Consider the following 17,348-nt stretch of genomic DNA (forward strand, 5'->3'; position numbering starts at 1 on the left):
AGCGATTTCGTAATGGTTGTGAGTCGATTAAAGACGAAGAGAGATCGGGACGTCCTTCAACATCAAAAACCCAAGAGAATGTTGAAAGAGTAAGTGAAATGATGCGATCAAACAGGCGATTGACTATTAGAGAAATTTCTGAGGATCTCAACATCTCTTATGGCTCTGTTCAAAGCATTTTAACAACAGATTTGAACATGAGGCGAGCGAGTGCGAACTTTGTTCCACACGTTTTGACTGTTGAACAAAAGCAACAGCGTTTGTCAATTTCGTTGGAGTTGCGTGATCGTGCCGCTTCAGATTCCAGCTTTTTAAGACGTGTCATCACAGGAGGTGAAACTTGGGTCTGTGGTTATGGTCTTGAGACCAAAGTTCAGAGTTCTCAATGGAAATCACTCAGTTCTCCTCGTGCAAAAAAAGCACGTCAATCAAGATCTAACATCAAAGTGATGTTAATTGTGTTTTTTGACCTTGGTGGAATTGTGCGAGCTGAGTTTGTACCCAGGAACACCACGGTGGACTCTGAATATTATAAGGGCTTATTGGAGCGTTTAAGAAATGATGTGCGTAGAAAACGTCCTGAGAAATGGGCAAATGGTTTCATCCTCCATCATGACAATGCTCCGTGTCACACATCGCTTTTGGTACGACAATTCCTGTCAAATGAAAACATTATGGTGTGTCCTCATCCACCTTATTCACGGGATTTGGCACCATGTGACTTTTGGCTCTTCCCCAGAGTCAAAATGACCATAAAAGGTAAATGTTTTGCATCGATTCAGGACATTGAGGCAGCCACGACAGCGCAACTAGAAACATTCACGCAAGAGGACTTCCAGAACTGTTTCAGAAAATGGCAAGAACGATGGGATAAGTGTGTTCAAAGTGAGGGGGAGTATTTTGAAGGGGATTAATGGCAATGTCTTTTACTGTAACATTTTTTTTTTTTTAATTTAAACATTCACCGTATTTTTTGATCACATTGTCGGTCTGTAGATAACTATCTTCTTTTCATTGAATTTATAAAATCTGTTTCAATGTTTATGTTGTTTTTTTCCCTCTAAAATATATTGATTTTCCCAGTAACAGAATGTCTGGATCATAACTCACTCATTTTGTGTTTAAATATTAAGATTACTTTCCCATCTTTTCACATTCCTATGGTGTAGGAGGCTCATTTCAGAGGTTAAAAATCAAGGTCACAGAACTAGTAGGTGGCAGTGTCATATATAACTCAAGCCCAGCTTTTCTGAATCCTCAGCCATTTCTCGTTCCTGTCACCAGATTACAAAACAATACTAGAGAAGAAGATTGTAAACAATTGCAGACAATGCTCTCTACATATTTGCATCATCTTAAATCAATCTGGTCATGTTTTTATGGTGGTATTTAATAAGACTAAAGCTATGATGGATCATGCACAAATTTGATATACTTAAAAACTAAGCCAATATGTAAAAGTACTAATTTAACATTAAATATCTACTCTGTCCGGTATTGGGCCAAAGTACTTGGTAAACAGTGGTAAAAACAGACACGGTCCTTGTACTTTCTAGTTCTGTGCACTAACACTTAGAGGTTTAAATGGTTTCTTTTGTCAGAGGTGAAAAGTTTTATGTTGAACCCATAATAATGCAATTGCATTCTGACAATGGTAAAAACGCTAGGCTAGGATATAAAACACTCATTTGCAAGTGTAAGGTAGTATCAGAATCCAGACTAGGAATGTTGGCTGTGCTGCTAAATGTGAACTCAGTTACTCTGTCAAAGAAAAGAAATACTATGTCCTTTTATTCTAAAGTGACACATCAAAAGGTAATATGAGTAGTACTATTAGTTACTAATACGACACTGAAAATCTAAACTGAATACAGCCAGAAATTCCAAAGCAAACTTTGAATACTATAAAGAATTCCACATAAAACCCCAAGTACTTTGTCCGAGGGAAGCACTGTTTTCCTAAGGACTTAATATTGATGTCATTCATTTTCCACTGTCTGAGGAAGGACTTTCTGCAATTGGAAAAGCAACTCAATATGATCAGTGACCAAGAGAAAACGACAAAAAACTTAGATGAAGTTGTTTTTTTTTATTTAATTCAAAGATATATCAGTTTGTTCTCTAGTTCTTTTAAGAAACCAAACAAAAATATTTTGACAGGTTTGTGTTTGAAAAGCAACACCACTTTAGTGTACTGAAAGAAAAATAAAATTTCTTTAAATCTGACTTGGTCCCATACTTCATCTAACAATGTATTTAAAAATAGAAATGTCCTATACTGCTAACAGTAAACTATTTTTGTAATTCCTTTGATAAGTTCTAGTCTTCTGTTTTAGTTCTGTGTCATCTGAATAACATGCAAGTTTTAATTTTTAAGGCAATAGTAAACTTTCCTATAGGTCTTGAGACTTCATCTCATTGTGGGGCAAAACCTTATTTCACAAAATGTAATAATGCTTCATTTTTTTAAGGATGAAGTAAAGAGAACTAACTAACAAAGCTGCACAGGCAATGAGATGTTGCTTAAGATGCTCTGATTATGTTCTCTGCCTTTCCATTAGGACAGAGTAGTTAGAGTGGAAAAGGGGAACTATTATAAAGCCTGAAAATGTTCTAAACCCAATTCCCAGAGCATTTTAGTAGACTAGTATCTTTAAAGCATTTTAAGAAAAGTACTAATTGCCCAGCTACCCCTTCAAAATAGCTCCAGAGAAAAGTTCTTTCTCAACTTTTTAAATTCCATAACATTACATTCATATCTTTTGCTAACCAGGGTGAAGAGCTTTAGACCAGTTTAAACAGTGCAAACTGCACTTTTGTTAATACTATTTTTCTCTCAAAGCCAGTTCTTCATGTTAACATTTCCAGTGTCAGGAAGCACAAATAATGTTAATCATTCTTTGCATTACCAAGGAATTCTTTCGCCATCTTGTTCTGAAGAATGAACAAAAGCTTGAGGTGTACGTTTCAGAAGATAAACTGCAGCATGAAGACCCCCTATGTTCACCCAGACGGTATGCACCTTCCGCCATAAGTGTCCCATTCCAGATAATGCCTGTGTATACACAAAAGGCATAAAAGTAATTAGCTTTTATGATCTACCTGCTTTTAGACCAACCAGGGTCTTTGTTGCCAATAAGAAAGACTGGGGAAAGAAAACAAATCCAACTCAAACTATTATCCCCAAGATTCTAAAGTTGCCACAAGCTGAGTGTTTGAGCTCCTGTACAGCACCTTGGTAAAACATTTCTTGTCCTGAGTAAGTAGTACAGCTCGGCCTGTCCCTGGTCTACAGACACGACTCATCTCCCGTAGGCAAGCTGGATAAAGGTTCCAGTTTCTCTTCTTGGAGCCCATCCTGTAGGAGAAGGTCCAATGAGTCAAACACTGTTACAAAAAAATAAATATCTAGATTTATATGACCTGAGAAGTTATTAAAACGCATAGCAATAAAATCCTGAGGTATGAAAAATAGTTGCATTTTGGAAGCTAGAGCTTTGCCATTATGTCAATGAAGTGAGTGATCAGACAGTAAACTGCATATGCGTTTTGAATTGGATGAATTGGTTAAAGAAAAAAACTTTGACAACTATAATAGTTATCTAAATTGTCCCCTTAATAAGCCTAATAGATAAGTTATATAAACCAAACAAGTGATTAGAAATCATTTATACTGAGAAATCAAGTTTTCCTCAACCTTTCTGTGTGAAGTATCATGAAATTCAACAATGGACTAGAAAGGAGATGAATCTCCTGTGTTGGTCAGGATCAAACTGTAGTTAATACATTCCTGAGTTCTCAGAAGAAAAAAATGGGTTAAGGCATCTTACAATTCCTAAGTGAAAAACTGCTCTGCTGACAGTCTGCTAAAAGGAATTAACCCTCCATTGGGTGCAACTGATCTCACAGATTGTTTTGAATTTATGTTGATTTTTATACTGAATTTATGTAATAAACAATTGTTTTTACTTTGTGGAAAATTAAAATTTCATTCTGAATAAATAAACATGCTTACACGTTATTTTCATTCATTTTCAATTTAAATAAATATCATACATGCATCTAGTAGATGCATTGCGCCCAAACTCCTTCGTAACTTTTGCATTGTGCCTGACCAAGGATTAAGATTTCTGACATAATCTTAAAGAAAATACAATAAATTTAGAAGATAAATGGGTACAGGGAACAAGTGAAAGTGAAATTCATTTTTTTAAAAAAACAGGTCTACCTTTTTCCAAATGGCATGTCAGTTACAATAATGTCCACAGAGCCAGTTCTCAATGGCAGATTGCAGACATCCCATTGAATAGCATCTATGGGCAAGCCCCAGGACAGTTTGCTGTGGGGACAAAGGAAAGGTGCTTCAAACATTCTGAAGTATGAAATTAAAAACAAAAGTTTTTTCTAAAGAGACTGCTATAAAGTACAAAATGCTACTAAAATAATATCAGTGGCAATATCAACAACTTAAGCAAAATTTTTCAAGTAGAATGTAGGAAGAAAGCATAAGGACATAAAACTTACAATGAAAATCTATAAGAATGACAAAGGTTTTTAAATGGTTAAGACTGGTTTTCAAAAGATGTCTATATCTGCTTCATCTACAATTTAAGAATGGATTAAGGGGAAAAATATTGCAATACAAAGAACTGGAATAGTCAACTTTGAAAACAGTGTTGAGGCAGTAAATTATGTCACTGATGATGCAAAACATTGAAACATACACTGAAAACAAAGAAGAAAAACAAAAGATTGTGAGGTGACACATCTGAAGGATAAAGTTTGGTAAGACTGTAGTAATAACAGGAGACCTAAAGACACAGATAACGTTAAAATTACTAAATACAGGTATTTTAAGATTAAAAAACATGTATCAGACTATTAATAAACAATAAGGCAAAGAAACAGTTAAGATAAAAAATATAGGTGACAGAAGACAGTATAATAAAACATTTAAATCCTCCCCGTTAAGGCAACTGGTTTAAGAAATATAGGCATTGGGCCGGTCGAGTGGCGCGATGGTTAAGAGCTGGCTTGGGACGCCAGAGGGCCCTGGTTCGGATCCCACATGTGAGGGCCAGTGACACTGCCCTCTACAGTTAAGATGCTGAACAACAGCTCAACCTGGAGCTGGGCTGCTGTGAGGCGACAGCGTAGGCTGCGGCCCCTGTGGCAGTGGGTTGCCATGGGCTACCGTATGTAGCCAGCAGCCAGGGTGTGTAGCCAGCAGCCGCAGTGAGCGGCTGTCCAGAAGCCGGCGACTGATCTGCCTCGCCTGGGAAGAGCGCAATGATGGTGCCAAGTTGGGCCAGTGAAGCAAAGTCCTCCACAACTAGACTGAAGAACAAAAGGACAGCAACTTGTCTGTTCCCCTTCTCCCAATTCCCCAGCGCTGTTCCCATACCCCCAATTCCCTAATAAAAATCTTAAAAAAAAAAAAAGAAATACAGGCATTAATGCACAGGCTAAGAATTAAAGGCAAATCAAAGATTATGAACAAATGAAGGTTATACTATTGATATTTGATGAAGAATTTAAGAAAAAATGCAGTGAAGGCAATCACTACACAATGGGAGGAAGCACAGATACTGAAAAGAGTATTAGAATCACAAGCACCAATGACTGCAACAAAACAACATCAGCCAAAAAGTATTAAAAATCTAGGTAAGATTTATAGACATAGTATAGGTTGAACAGACAAAAAGTGAAGGTGTAGAGGGTCAGAAAGTAGAAAAATAATTTGTTTTAAAATATTTTATCAGGTTTCAAAAAAACCCCGGTCATGTACTAAACCTCAAGAAAATCTCAATAAATATGAAACAAAATACACCATAATTCATAATAAAATATAAATTAACATAAAAATTTTTTTCAATTTTATGTATAAAAATGATCTAAACCCTTGCAAGGACCAGAAACCACAGACCAGAAGCTTACTAGGAAATGCAGCTCCCAGGTCCCAGCCTAAATCTACTGAATCACAACCTGTATGTTAATAGGATCCCAGGTGATTCATAGGCACATTCAAGTTTGAAAAGCATTGTCCTAAACAACTGATCAGAGAGACGATTAATCAAGCATACAAGCAACAATGTAGAAAGTAACCAAAATAGACAATTATCAAAATCTACAGGATATGGTCAAGAGTACTTAGCATAAGCCAGCTTTAATAAAAACTTTTATCATTTAAAAGAAGACATTTACAGCATATAACTTAAGATTTTAGATAACAAAGTTTAAAGCCTCAATGGGAAACAGGAATAAAAACAAAAGATATAGAGCATAAAACCACAGAACAAATAGTATAATGAAAGAACAAAACAAAGCACTGGTGATTCTAATCAAAAGGGAAAAAACAAAATTAGCAAAGAAAAGAGGATAACCAATACATAGACATAAAATATTATCAGGTATACCATGTATGAGTAATAAATGAATATTTGCATAAAATGAATATATACTCGTATATTTAAAAACAATTGATTTCTACTTATACATATAAACCTCGCACTAAGGGTTATGGAGGCAGGTGTTACTAAATCTGTTAAAGTCAATCATGAGATATAATGACTTCCTGGGCTATGTATTCAGGAAGTAGAGCACCTGTAGGACTTAACGAATCTGCTGACCACTACCTATACTCCAGCCACTGTAAGAAAATGAAGGACATACGCAGAGGAGACCAGAGAAACATTTATGATAAGGCCTCTGATAAGAAATTGAGACTGGGCTGCCAAATGGCTCAGTTGGTTAAGAGTTGGCTTAACAGTGTAAGCTCTGAGCAACAGGGCCACTGATTCGATTCCCACATGGGCCAGTGACGCTGCGCCACTGCTCAGCTATCGCTGAGCTGCCAAGAGGTGGCAGGATGGCTCAGCTGGTGTTAACAACAAGATTGCCTGTTTGATGATGGGCTACGCCCACCTGCAATTAAGACTGAACTCGGCACCTTGAACTGAGCTGCCGCCCAGATGGCTCAGTGCGCTCTTAACAACGAGGCTGCTGAGTTTGACTCCCACATGGGATGGTGGCTACGCCCACCCGCAACTAAGACTGAACACAGCACCTTGAGCTTACAGGCCACGAGCTGCCGATGGGAAGCCAGATGGCGACTGGCGCCCTCCACAATGAAGACTGAAGAACAACAACTTGGCTGGTCCCCTTCCCCAATTCCCCAATAAAATCTTAAAAAAAAAAGAAATTGCAGACTAAGTGACATTTTAACCAATTCTTCCCAAAGACTGTTGAGACTTGAAACAATGGTGAAAGGCTGGCACAGATGGTTTCATTAAATTTAATTTGTAGTAGTGGGCTAGACTTATAATTACATACATCTCAGATGAAAAATAAAATTTCCCTGAGGTTAGTGGACTTCCAATGCACAGATATCAAAAGAATAGGGCTAAAGGACTTAGAATATTTTGATTGGACAAGAGAGGATTTGGAGGAGTGGGATGGAGGAACAGGGGGTTTGGTAGCCCTTTGAATATCTGATGTCAGGCATCATGTGACACATAGATAAGATTTTTCTTTATGGACCCAAGTAGAAGGGAAAAAAAACATCTGTAGGAGGTTCAGGGAGAGATTCAGTTCATTAAAAGACATGACTAGTGTAGGGCTGGCCTAGTGGTGTGTTGGTTAGGAATTGGCTTGGGACGCCAGCTCTGAGCAGCAGGGCCCCAGTTTGGATCCCACATGAGGGCCAGTGACGCTGCGCCCTCTACAGCTAAGATGGTGAACAACAGCTCGACCTGGAGCTGGGCTGTGGTGAGTCGCCGACGGCATAGCCTGCAGTGGAGCTGGCCGGCAGCTGGTGTGAGCTTTCGTGAGCTGCCATGAGCCACCGTGAGCGGCTGTCCAATGGGCGGCGAGCGACTGCCTCACCCAGGAAGAACGCAATGATAATACCAACACAGGCCAGTGAAGCGATGTCTTTCACAATTAGACTGAAGAACAAAAGGACAGCAACTTGTCTGTTCCCTTTCCCCCTTCCCTGATTCCCCAACGCTGTTCCCCTCCCCCAATTCCCCAATAAAATCTTTAGGGGGGGAAAAAAAAGATATGACTAGTGTAAAGATGGACTCTGCCTTCAGAGATAGTCATTACAAGTATTTACACAGGCTGTAAGGCCAATGGTTAAGATCTGTACGATATTTAAGCACTATGGGGATGGATTTCAGGTCTCTTGCAACTCTGAGATTTTTTTTTTTTTTTTAAGATTTTTATTGGGGAATTGGGGGATGGGAATAGCGCTGGGGAATTGGAGGAAGGGGAACAGACAAATTGCTGTCCTTTTGTTCTTCAGTCTAGTTGTGGAGGACTTGGCTTCACTGGCCCAAGTTGGCACCATCATTGCACTTTTCCCTGGTGAGGCTGATCAGTCGCCGGCTTCTGGACAGCCACTCACGGCGGCTGCTGGCCGCTCACGCTGGCTGCTGGCTACACACGGTAGCCCATGGCAACCCACTGCAGCAGGGGCTGCAGCCTACACCATCACCTGTGACTTACGGCAGCCCAGCTCCAGGGTGAGCTGTTGTTCAGCATCTTAGCTGTAGAGGGCAGTGTCACTGGCCCTCATATGTGGGATCCGAACCAGGGCCCTCTGGCATCCGAAGCCAGCTCTTAACCAACGTGCTACTCCGGCTGGCCCTCTGAGATTTTTTTAAGTGCCAAATAGAGGAAAGGCTAAATAAATTATAGTATTTCTATAGAATGGAGTATTATGCAGTCATTAAAATAGACTATAAAAACATAAAAACTATTCAAACATTTATGAAATTAAAATGAATCCATATAATTATTCTTCCACTATGTGGGGGGAAAACAAACAAACAAACAAACAAAAATATATATATATATGAAAAAGGAGGAAATAAAAAATTTCATTAAGGTAGGGAAATTACAATTTAAAAATATTTTAAAAATATAAATCATTTTCAATAATCTTTTAAAATTTAAAGAGTCTCAATATATTCATTTGTTAAATGATATCAGAATGCACTGGGGATATTAAAGTCAATATGAAAAGTGATTATCTAAGTTTAAGAGATGCCACAAAATCCTTAAAATTTTTACCCTTCTTTAATTTGGTTCTTGGTCAGTAAAGATGAGATGTTATTTGCTGCTCTATTTACAGCCAATGGATTATTATCACCAGCAATATGATAACAGTTAGTCCATTCAGTAGCCCCCTAAAAGACAAGAGTATATATTAAAACAGAAGTAGCAAACTGCAAAAAGATGATTACAGAGAAAATCATTTCAATTGTCAATAAACGAGACATTCAATCCAATAAAATCCAATGCTTTCTAAAGTGGCAAAACACTGCATGCTGTCAACTTTGTTATTCCCCCTGCTTGAAATGCCCTCCGGTTCTTTCTGCACTTGTTGAACTCCTACTCATTTTTCAAGACTCAGCTCAAATGTCATGCCCTGTGTGACATAAGCTCCAACTCTCCAAGTTGTCTCTCATTTGCCCCCACCCCCAAAGCACTTTGTACACATCTCTGCCACTACACTTGTTCTCTTTTTAATTATTTCAATACCTGTCTGCCTCCACAAATCTGGGAACTCAAGTCTGGTATTCTGTTCAATCTCTCACCAAGCAGTGTCTAGCACACAGTAGGCATTAAAGATCTTAAATACAAATGCAGTTTGAAAAACTTAACCAAATCAAACTGACCAACCTTTAACCTCCTTTTGTGATTATGGGATTTTTATATAATCTAATATATTGGAGTATTTGAGAATTTCAAAACAAAATGTCATCTCTATTGTATAGGCTTTTGAATAATAACTACAATATCCCTGAAAGGATTTTATAATTTTAAGTCAAAATCATGTCAGCAGAACATTAAATACCAAGCTGTCACATATCATTTGTGGAATGAGATGACATACTACACTAGGTCTCAACAATATTCTATGTAGATTAACATGTGATTTTCTAATTGCAGTCTGGATTATTTTTCCCTTCGTGGGTTGCTTTGGACTTGCTCAATTGTCCAATTCTGCCCACTCAAAGAATCTGTGGTATCTCCTGTTTGCTTTAGGTGTACTATATATAAGAACTTACTATGTTTCACAAGTTTAAGCAATTTTACTGCCAGTGCCCTCTTCTAAATTATTTATAAAAGAGATAATACTGATTCAAGGAGGCTCTCCTGTTAAATGTTCTCCACTTTGAAAATGCCTTTCCATTTCTTGCTTTTCTTTAGGCAGTTTCTGAGTCCTCTCAATGTGACAGTAATTTTGAAAACTTCTTAAGAGCATTTGGTTTCTAATTAGAGGTACCTTAAAAAATCCAAATATTGTTCATAGATATCCCATTTTTACAACTATACTTACTCCCTCCAAGAACCTAAATCGATTAAGAACAATAATCTCACTTTAAACAGACAAAACACCTTCCTCCAGTTTATGCTTATAATTTCAATTATTTTTTCCATTCAAGACTACCAGCTTGTCTATTACAGAAAAGGGACTCACCAGTAATTCTCAGCCTCCTCTGTAATCCAATGAATAAATACCATTTACAATCTACCTAGTCCTTGGCTATTTGTAATAAGTAGTTACATCTTTTACACAAAAGCTCCAGCTTTACTAGAGTAATTCTTTCAAAACTCTTGGGTCCACTGACCCAACCTTTGTGATTTCATTACATCTAATTTACCCATTAAGTCAAGAACATTCTGGATGTATCACTTGCTTATCTCAAAGCTAATGAAAAGTAATTACCTCTATTGGTATAGCCCCTGTTCCACACATGGGATCAACTATTATATCAGTAGGCTGAGGATCACAGAGCCTAGAGAAAAGAAAACAGCCAATTGTGAAGAGGCTTCAACCAAGAGCTCAGGCTTCCACAATGACTACTCCTGAAGCTGTAAGATCAAGGACCTGCTATGTTAGCATGAAGAAACACCAATCAATATTCATTTTAAAAATCAATTTGTAATGACATATTGACTCCATATCCTAGTGTTTAAGAAAAACACAAAAAACATTACAATAACTAAAAGTACCTTTTGACTATTATCCAAAATCCCATTTTATTCCCAGATAGAATTTAGCTTTTAGATCTTTAATATACGAGTATATGTATGTGCCTTTAGAAAACACATGCTATTTTGTATATAACCCTGTATTGTTACATTAGAAAAACCCTGAAATATGTTTCAAGTAGAACATGTATTAATATAAATTTACTGGCAATTAGACATTCAATAGTCCTTTCCTTATGAATTTTAAGATAATATTGCCATAAAATAATTGTTTACTTTGAGTAGTACAGTAATTCCTCACTCAATGTCGTCAATAGCTTCTGTGTGACTTTAAGCTAAACGACATATAACAGAACCAATTTTACCATAGGCTAGTTGATATAAACAAGAGTTAAGTTCCTACAGCATCTCTAGCATCTCAACCTTATAACAAAACAATGTTATTTGAGGACCTGCTGTATTTTCCAGGCATGGATTTAACTCTTTGCATGCAATACCTCATTTAATCTTTTAACAACCCTATGAGGTAGGTCACTATTATTACTGTCATTTTACAGATAAGCTAATGCAAAACCTGTCCAGAGACACAAAACTAACAGGTGATAGAGTCAGAATCAGAGACATTATTGTTAGTGGCTTAAATGTTACCCACTCTATGAAGCATCCCCTCCTTAGATAGGCCACTAGGTTTCTCTTTCTTTCTTTTGTCCTAGTCTTTTTACATTCTGTTATGGTATTTATTACATGTAAGGAAATAATCTATCTTCCTCACAAGACTGGGATTCTTGGGGACTCACACTGGCTTCTTATCGTCATGCCTGTCCAGCTCTACCTCCCTGTTCCTGCGCCTCAACACATGGCAACAGAATCCTTGGCAACAGTGTTGGTAGTAAGCAATCCTGTATTCTCAGCCATTGCTGCTGGGGGTCTGGGTGAACACTTGACCGAGACTATGCCAATCAGATTCTCTCTTCCAAGAACTGGGGATAAAGAGCTAAAGCCCTGGACAGTATGGAGCCCATCATTTGAAACTGGAAATATATAAATTTAGATGAGGGACAGCCATTTGCACAGATGAGCAGAGACAAGAGCCCCTAGACTCTCAGGGGAGATAAAAGTGACTGTCTAGGTTTAAAAAGTGGTTTTCCAAGATCTGATTCCTACCCTTCTTGAAATGTGGCTTTCAGGTTTTTTGTGGATTCGCCAAGATTTCTCAGTATCTTTCCAATAAATCCCCTTCCCACACCATCATCACTTTTTTATCTTAAACTAGCTTACTTAGATTTCTAATAGTTGTACCCAAAATAACTCTTCATATGCTTAGCTTCTACACCATAATGCCTGGCAGTAGATAAAAAATGTTTGTTAAATGAACACTAGGAGTTCTTCCTTTATCAGATGGTCCCAGTTTTTTATTATTGTCATTGAATTGATAGGTTACAATTGTGTTGAACTGTGACTCCATGGATGAGTAGGTGAAAAGACTACCAGGATACACCAGGCACTGTATACAGCAGCTATTTTGCATATATTTCTGCATTTACTCCTAATAATCCTTTAAGTCTCACAGCAAACCCATTTTGCACTCTGAAAAACAGAAACCTAGAGAAGAGAACTTGTCTGAGTGGTGGAAAAAAGCACCCAATAAAAGGGAAAACGACAAAGAAGAAAGCAAGCTAGGTCTTGCACTTGGAAAAGTGGAAAATTCCAGAACAATTCCTAGGTTGTAGTAAATATAAAATTTAAAAATATAAGTAAAAACTTTCTGTGTTCATTTACACATTATACATATTTTTTAAAAAAGCTTTGCTTTCATCTGCTTCATCGACAGAAATGAAAAAAAGCAAAATTTGTTTTATTTCCCAACACACAGTATATCCTTTCCAAATAGAAATGTGGCAACCCCATTCAAGAGGCAGATGAAAACTATCATTCCCATTTTAAAATCAAGAAAACTGAGACGGTAATTAAGTGATATTTTCAGGATCACAAGGAATCAACACTGGATTTAAGGGAAAGAAACCAATGAAGAGCTTTTTATCCTGTTCTTTACTCACTAATTCCAACACAGTACACTTCACAAGAAATTAAAGTGTTTTGCAGGGAAACTTCAAACCAAGGAGTCACTTTAGTCTACAACAGCGGTTCTCAACCTTCCTAATGCCGCGACCCCTTAATACAGTTCTTCATGTTGTGGTAACCCCCAACCATAAAATTATTTTCATTGCTACTTTATAACTGTAATTTTGCTGCTGTTATGAATTGTAATGTAAATATCTTTTTGTTTTCCGATGGTCTTAGGCGACCCCTGTGACAGGGTCATTCGACCCCCAAAGGGGTCGCGACCCACAGGTTGAGAACCACTGGTCTAGAAGGTAAACCCATTCTCTTACCTGAGCATCCCATAGGCAAGAGTAGATCTAAGAGTTGTAGGTCCAAAATGTGTGATATTTCTTCGGTGGAGACTCTCTTCTGTCAATGCAATGCCCACAACGATTTCATTATCATGGATATTCAAAAGCACCTACAGTAACACAAGACAGAATAACATAGCTTTAGAATTGTTCAAACTGTATTTATTACTAGGATTTTTAAGTTTCAGGCTTTATTAATTTTTTATTATTGAGGTATACTTTGGATACAGTAAAATACACAAATCTTAAGTGTGCAGCACAGTGAATCTTTACCTGTGTACACCATGTAACTGCCACCCAGATAAAGATATACAATATTTCTAGCTAACCAGAAGGCTTCCTTTTCCCCTCCCAGTCATTACCCATCCAAAGTAATCATTTACCTGGCCATTACCACAATATATTAGTTGTCTTTTTTTGAACTTTATATAAATGAAATCATACAGTATATACTACTTATAAATTTTAACATCTATTTTTTTCTTTTCCTTTGTTATATTTATAAGTTAGCTATAACCATATTTCCCTTGAATTTTAATATAAACATATTTTGAAGGTCTATGGGTTTAATATACATTTTTAAAAATTTTAACTTTTAACCAACTGTTAATACTGTATCACATTTGCTTTAGCACTTATTTTCTTAGTTTTTTTTTAACTTGACTCAATGTCCGTGAAATGTTTTGTGTCCTACAGTTTTTATAACACAAATATAAACTATTCAAATAAAAATAAACTATGTTCTCTAATCTTCCACCTAAAATTTCCTCCTCATGATCTTAGCAGCAGCCGCTGACACTAATCTAGCTATATGCAAGCCAATATTCTACACACGTATTTTTCATATTCACACCCTCTGGGCTAGATATTATTATCCTTCTTTTATAGATGAGGAAACTGAGGCACAAAGATGTCAGCTTACTTGCCCAACGTCATGCAGCTCATATATTGGGATTTGAACCCAGACAGTATGGCTCTAGAATTTGTCCTCTGAGCCCCCTTGAGAACTTTTGGACATTACTTACTGTTCTAATTAGCCTATTCATTCTCATAACAGCTGTTATGAGGGGGGAAAAAAGAGAGGGGAGAGAATTGTTCTGATTTGATATGCAAAACAAAAAAGTTACAGAGAGAATGAGTGACTTGCTCCAGATTCAAATGTCCCAACAGAAAATGACTCCTTGGTAAAAACATCAGCTGCTAGGGGCCTTTTAAGCTGTCAGTGATTTAATGATGACTTAGTATGGCCCATATGTGAATCACCCATGTAGTAGAATATTGACACCAAGGAGAGCAAGCACGCTAAAAAGAGGTTTGAGAATCTAGCAGAATTTAAGAAAGAGGAGAGCTGGCTCTAGGAAGAGTATTAGCAATGATGTCCTGATTTTAGGAGGTTGACATTTGTTTTCAAAAGGTACTCCACTTTTTTTTTAGTGGCAAAACTCTACAACCAAGACACACAGAAACAAAATAATTGCTTTAAGTCTGGTTGAATTTTATAATCTGAAAGTCCACATAACATTGTAAAAAGTACTAGATTAGGAATTAGAAAACTCAAATCTTATAGTTCCCATCTATTGAGTACTTAGTATTATATATACCAGGTATTGCACCAAATACTTAAAAAAATATTATCTCATTTAACCTTCAGGACACTCTTAGAGGCATATATTACTACTGGCTCTATTTGGAACACAGGTTCAGAGAGAGCATCTTGTCCAAAGTTACACAGTTGTGGTATCAAAGTCTGAATCTAGATCTGTCTCCATAGCCCACGCTCTTGTTAGCCCCACCCTATTAGCTCTGTGGCCTCAGTTTAATTGTCCATAAGTTTGGGTTAGTCTGAAAATTCTACAAATCTATAATGACAGCCTTCTTGAATCATCACAACCAGCGTCTGTACCTACCTCCACATCAAACTTGGTCATGTCAGCTTTCCACTTAAAATAATCTTGAACAGCACCCCCAAAATCTCTTGCGGCCTCATTGGAGGAAAAGCAATGTTTCTCTCCTGCCCTGTTGCATGTGACTCTAAACTTTAGCACTTCAGGAGCAGTTTCTTCTCTTGAGCTTTCATCAGTCCTATCTTTGCAAGATGCCAAATCATCACCTACTAATGTTGATATCTCTTCTTTGATGGCTGGATTTTCATAATAGTCTAAGATATGTGACTCTAAGACATCGTCAGTCAACTCTTTTTTAACATCTTTCTCATCTCTTTTGTCTCCTTGTCCATTACCAATCTTCTCTTTACTTGAATTCTCGTTTATTTTTTTGCGCTTTGTTTTTTTCTTTTTGAAACTGGTATTAATTTTCCATACTTTTAAAGGGTCTGACCAAGGAAGCTTCCCGGCCAATTCTTCAAAATCCTTTAGAACTTCTTCCTATCAGGGACAGAGAATGAAATCCATTCATTTCTCATCACTTTAATTGAACAAATAAACTACTTTGCCTAGAGATGACAGTCATTATGTTGAGGATGGAAGGGGTATAAAACGAAGTCAATAAAATGGCTGTAATTGAGGAAGTGCAAATCTCACTGAAAATTTATATACAAATTAAGCCACAAAAGAATACAAGGCAGAATGGGAGGTAGGAAGTTGGGATTCAAAATTACAATGTAAGCAGTAAGAAACTATTAACAGTGATTTAGTTACTTCTATTGGAGTCCTTTCCTTCAGGGAGGGGAAGTGGGTGGATGAAAGACAGGGGAAGGAGGGCAACTTACCTCTCACTGGCTTCCTTTTGAATTTTGTGCTGTGTATATATAAACTATTTTTTAAAGTAATATTTTTAAAAGAAAAAGAGCCTTAAGCAGTTCAATATGAATCTATCCAATTTCTAAATAGTATCTAGAGTCATCTTTTAAAAAAGTAAATCTGATCATGCCCCTCCCCTTCAATAACTTCCCATTACACATAAAAAAAAATCTAAATTCCTTAAAAAGCCCAACATAATCTGACTCCTGTCTGCTCCTCATACATCACTTCAGGATCACTCTCCTCGTTTCCTCTGCTTTAAAGATACTTGGTTTACATGGCCTCTTTGCACTGCTAGATCCCTTCTCGTTATTTAATAGTAATTTAAAAGGCATATTCTGAGAGACCTGCTCTACTTAAAGTAATCCTTTCAAGTCATCTCTTCCCATTTTATTTTCTTTACAGAGCTTAGCATTATCTAAAGTTACCAGGTTTGTGTATTGTTCACCATCAAGGCTCCTCCCAGAAGGTAAGTGTGGAGTGAGAAGGAACTTACCTTTCTTGACCACTGCTAAAAGCCACTTCTTAGGCCTACAACAGTGCCTGGCATACAAAAGATACCCAATAAACAGCTGTTGGATAGTATGTAATGAAATGTTAAAATGGGTGTGCAGAGCCATGCTGTCCAATTCAGCAGCCATTAGCTACATGTAGCTATTGAAATTTAAATGATTTAAAATTAAAAGCTCAGTTATCAGTCACATTAGCAACATTTCACACAGTGATGGCTAGTGGCTACCATGTTGGACAGCGCAGACACAGACTATTTCCATTAGAAAGCTCTACTGCAGAGTGCTGGTCTAGAGACAGTATACGTTACTGAAGATCAAAGCAGAACAAAAATCAGTGCTGACTGATGGAACGGAAACTTGAAATGTAAGTGAATGAAGGCTTTCATACTACTTGAAGCCTGATGAAATAATGGTAAATTTTGGGTTTGACAAATCTAATTCTATTTTAAAATATTTTTCCTATAAAGGGGGTCTACATGACTTTTAGGTTTAACATGGTGGAGTACCACTGGTATAGTCCCTTCCCTTTAGAAACCAATCTAAAAGAAAAAACAAACAAGCAGAAATACCAACTCTGGGCCGGCCGAGTGGCGCGATGGTTAAGAACTCGCTTGGGATGCCAGAGGGCCCCGGTTCGGATCCCACATATGAGGGCCAGT

At 37.3% G+C, this 17,348-nt stretch overlaps 1 protein-coding gene across 2 annotated transcripts in view; it reads right to left on the reverse strand.

Annotated features, from left to right (window-relative positions):
- Window positions 1-937: 937 nt before the first annotated feature.
- The window catches only part of THUMPD3 (THUMP domain 3 tRNA guanosine methyltransferase), a 23,684-nt gene continuing 7,273 nt past the window's right edge, over window positions 938-17,348 (reverse strand). For both annotated transcript variants that reach the window (XM_019651058.1, XM_019651057.1), the window contains exons 4-10: window positions 15,326-15,802; window positions 13,398-13,528; window positions 10,739-10,808; window positions 9,076-9,191; window positions 4,229-4,339; window positions 3,235-3,358; window positions 938-3,055 (exon numbers count right to left, since the gene is read on the reverse strand). In XM_019651058.1, coding sequence (XP_019506603.1) covers window positions 2,906-3,055; window positions 3,235-3,358; window positions 4,229-4,339; window positions 9,076-9,191; window positions 10,739-10,808; window positions 13,398-13,528; window positions 15,326-15,802 — 1,179 coding nt within the window. In that variant the 3' untranslated portion in view covers window positions 938-2,905. The remainder of the gene's footprint in view (window positions 3,056-3,234; window positions 3,359-4,228; window positions 4,340-9,075; window positions 9,192-10,738; window positions 10,809-13,397; window positions 13,529-15,325; window positions 15,803-17,348) is intronic.

Source organism: Hipposideros armiger, unplaced genomic scaffold (genome assembly GCF_001890085.2).
Source record: "Hipposideros armiger isolate ML-2016 unplaced genomic scaffold, ASM189008v1 scaffold_152, whole genome shotgun sequence".
Lineage (NCBI taxonomy): Eukaryota > Metazoa > Chordata > Mammalia > Chiroptera > Hipposideridae > Hipposideros > Hipposideros armiger.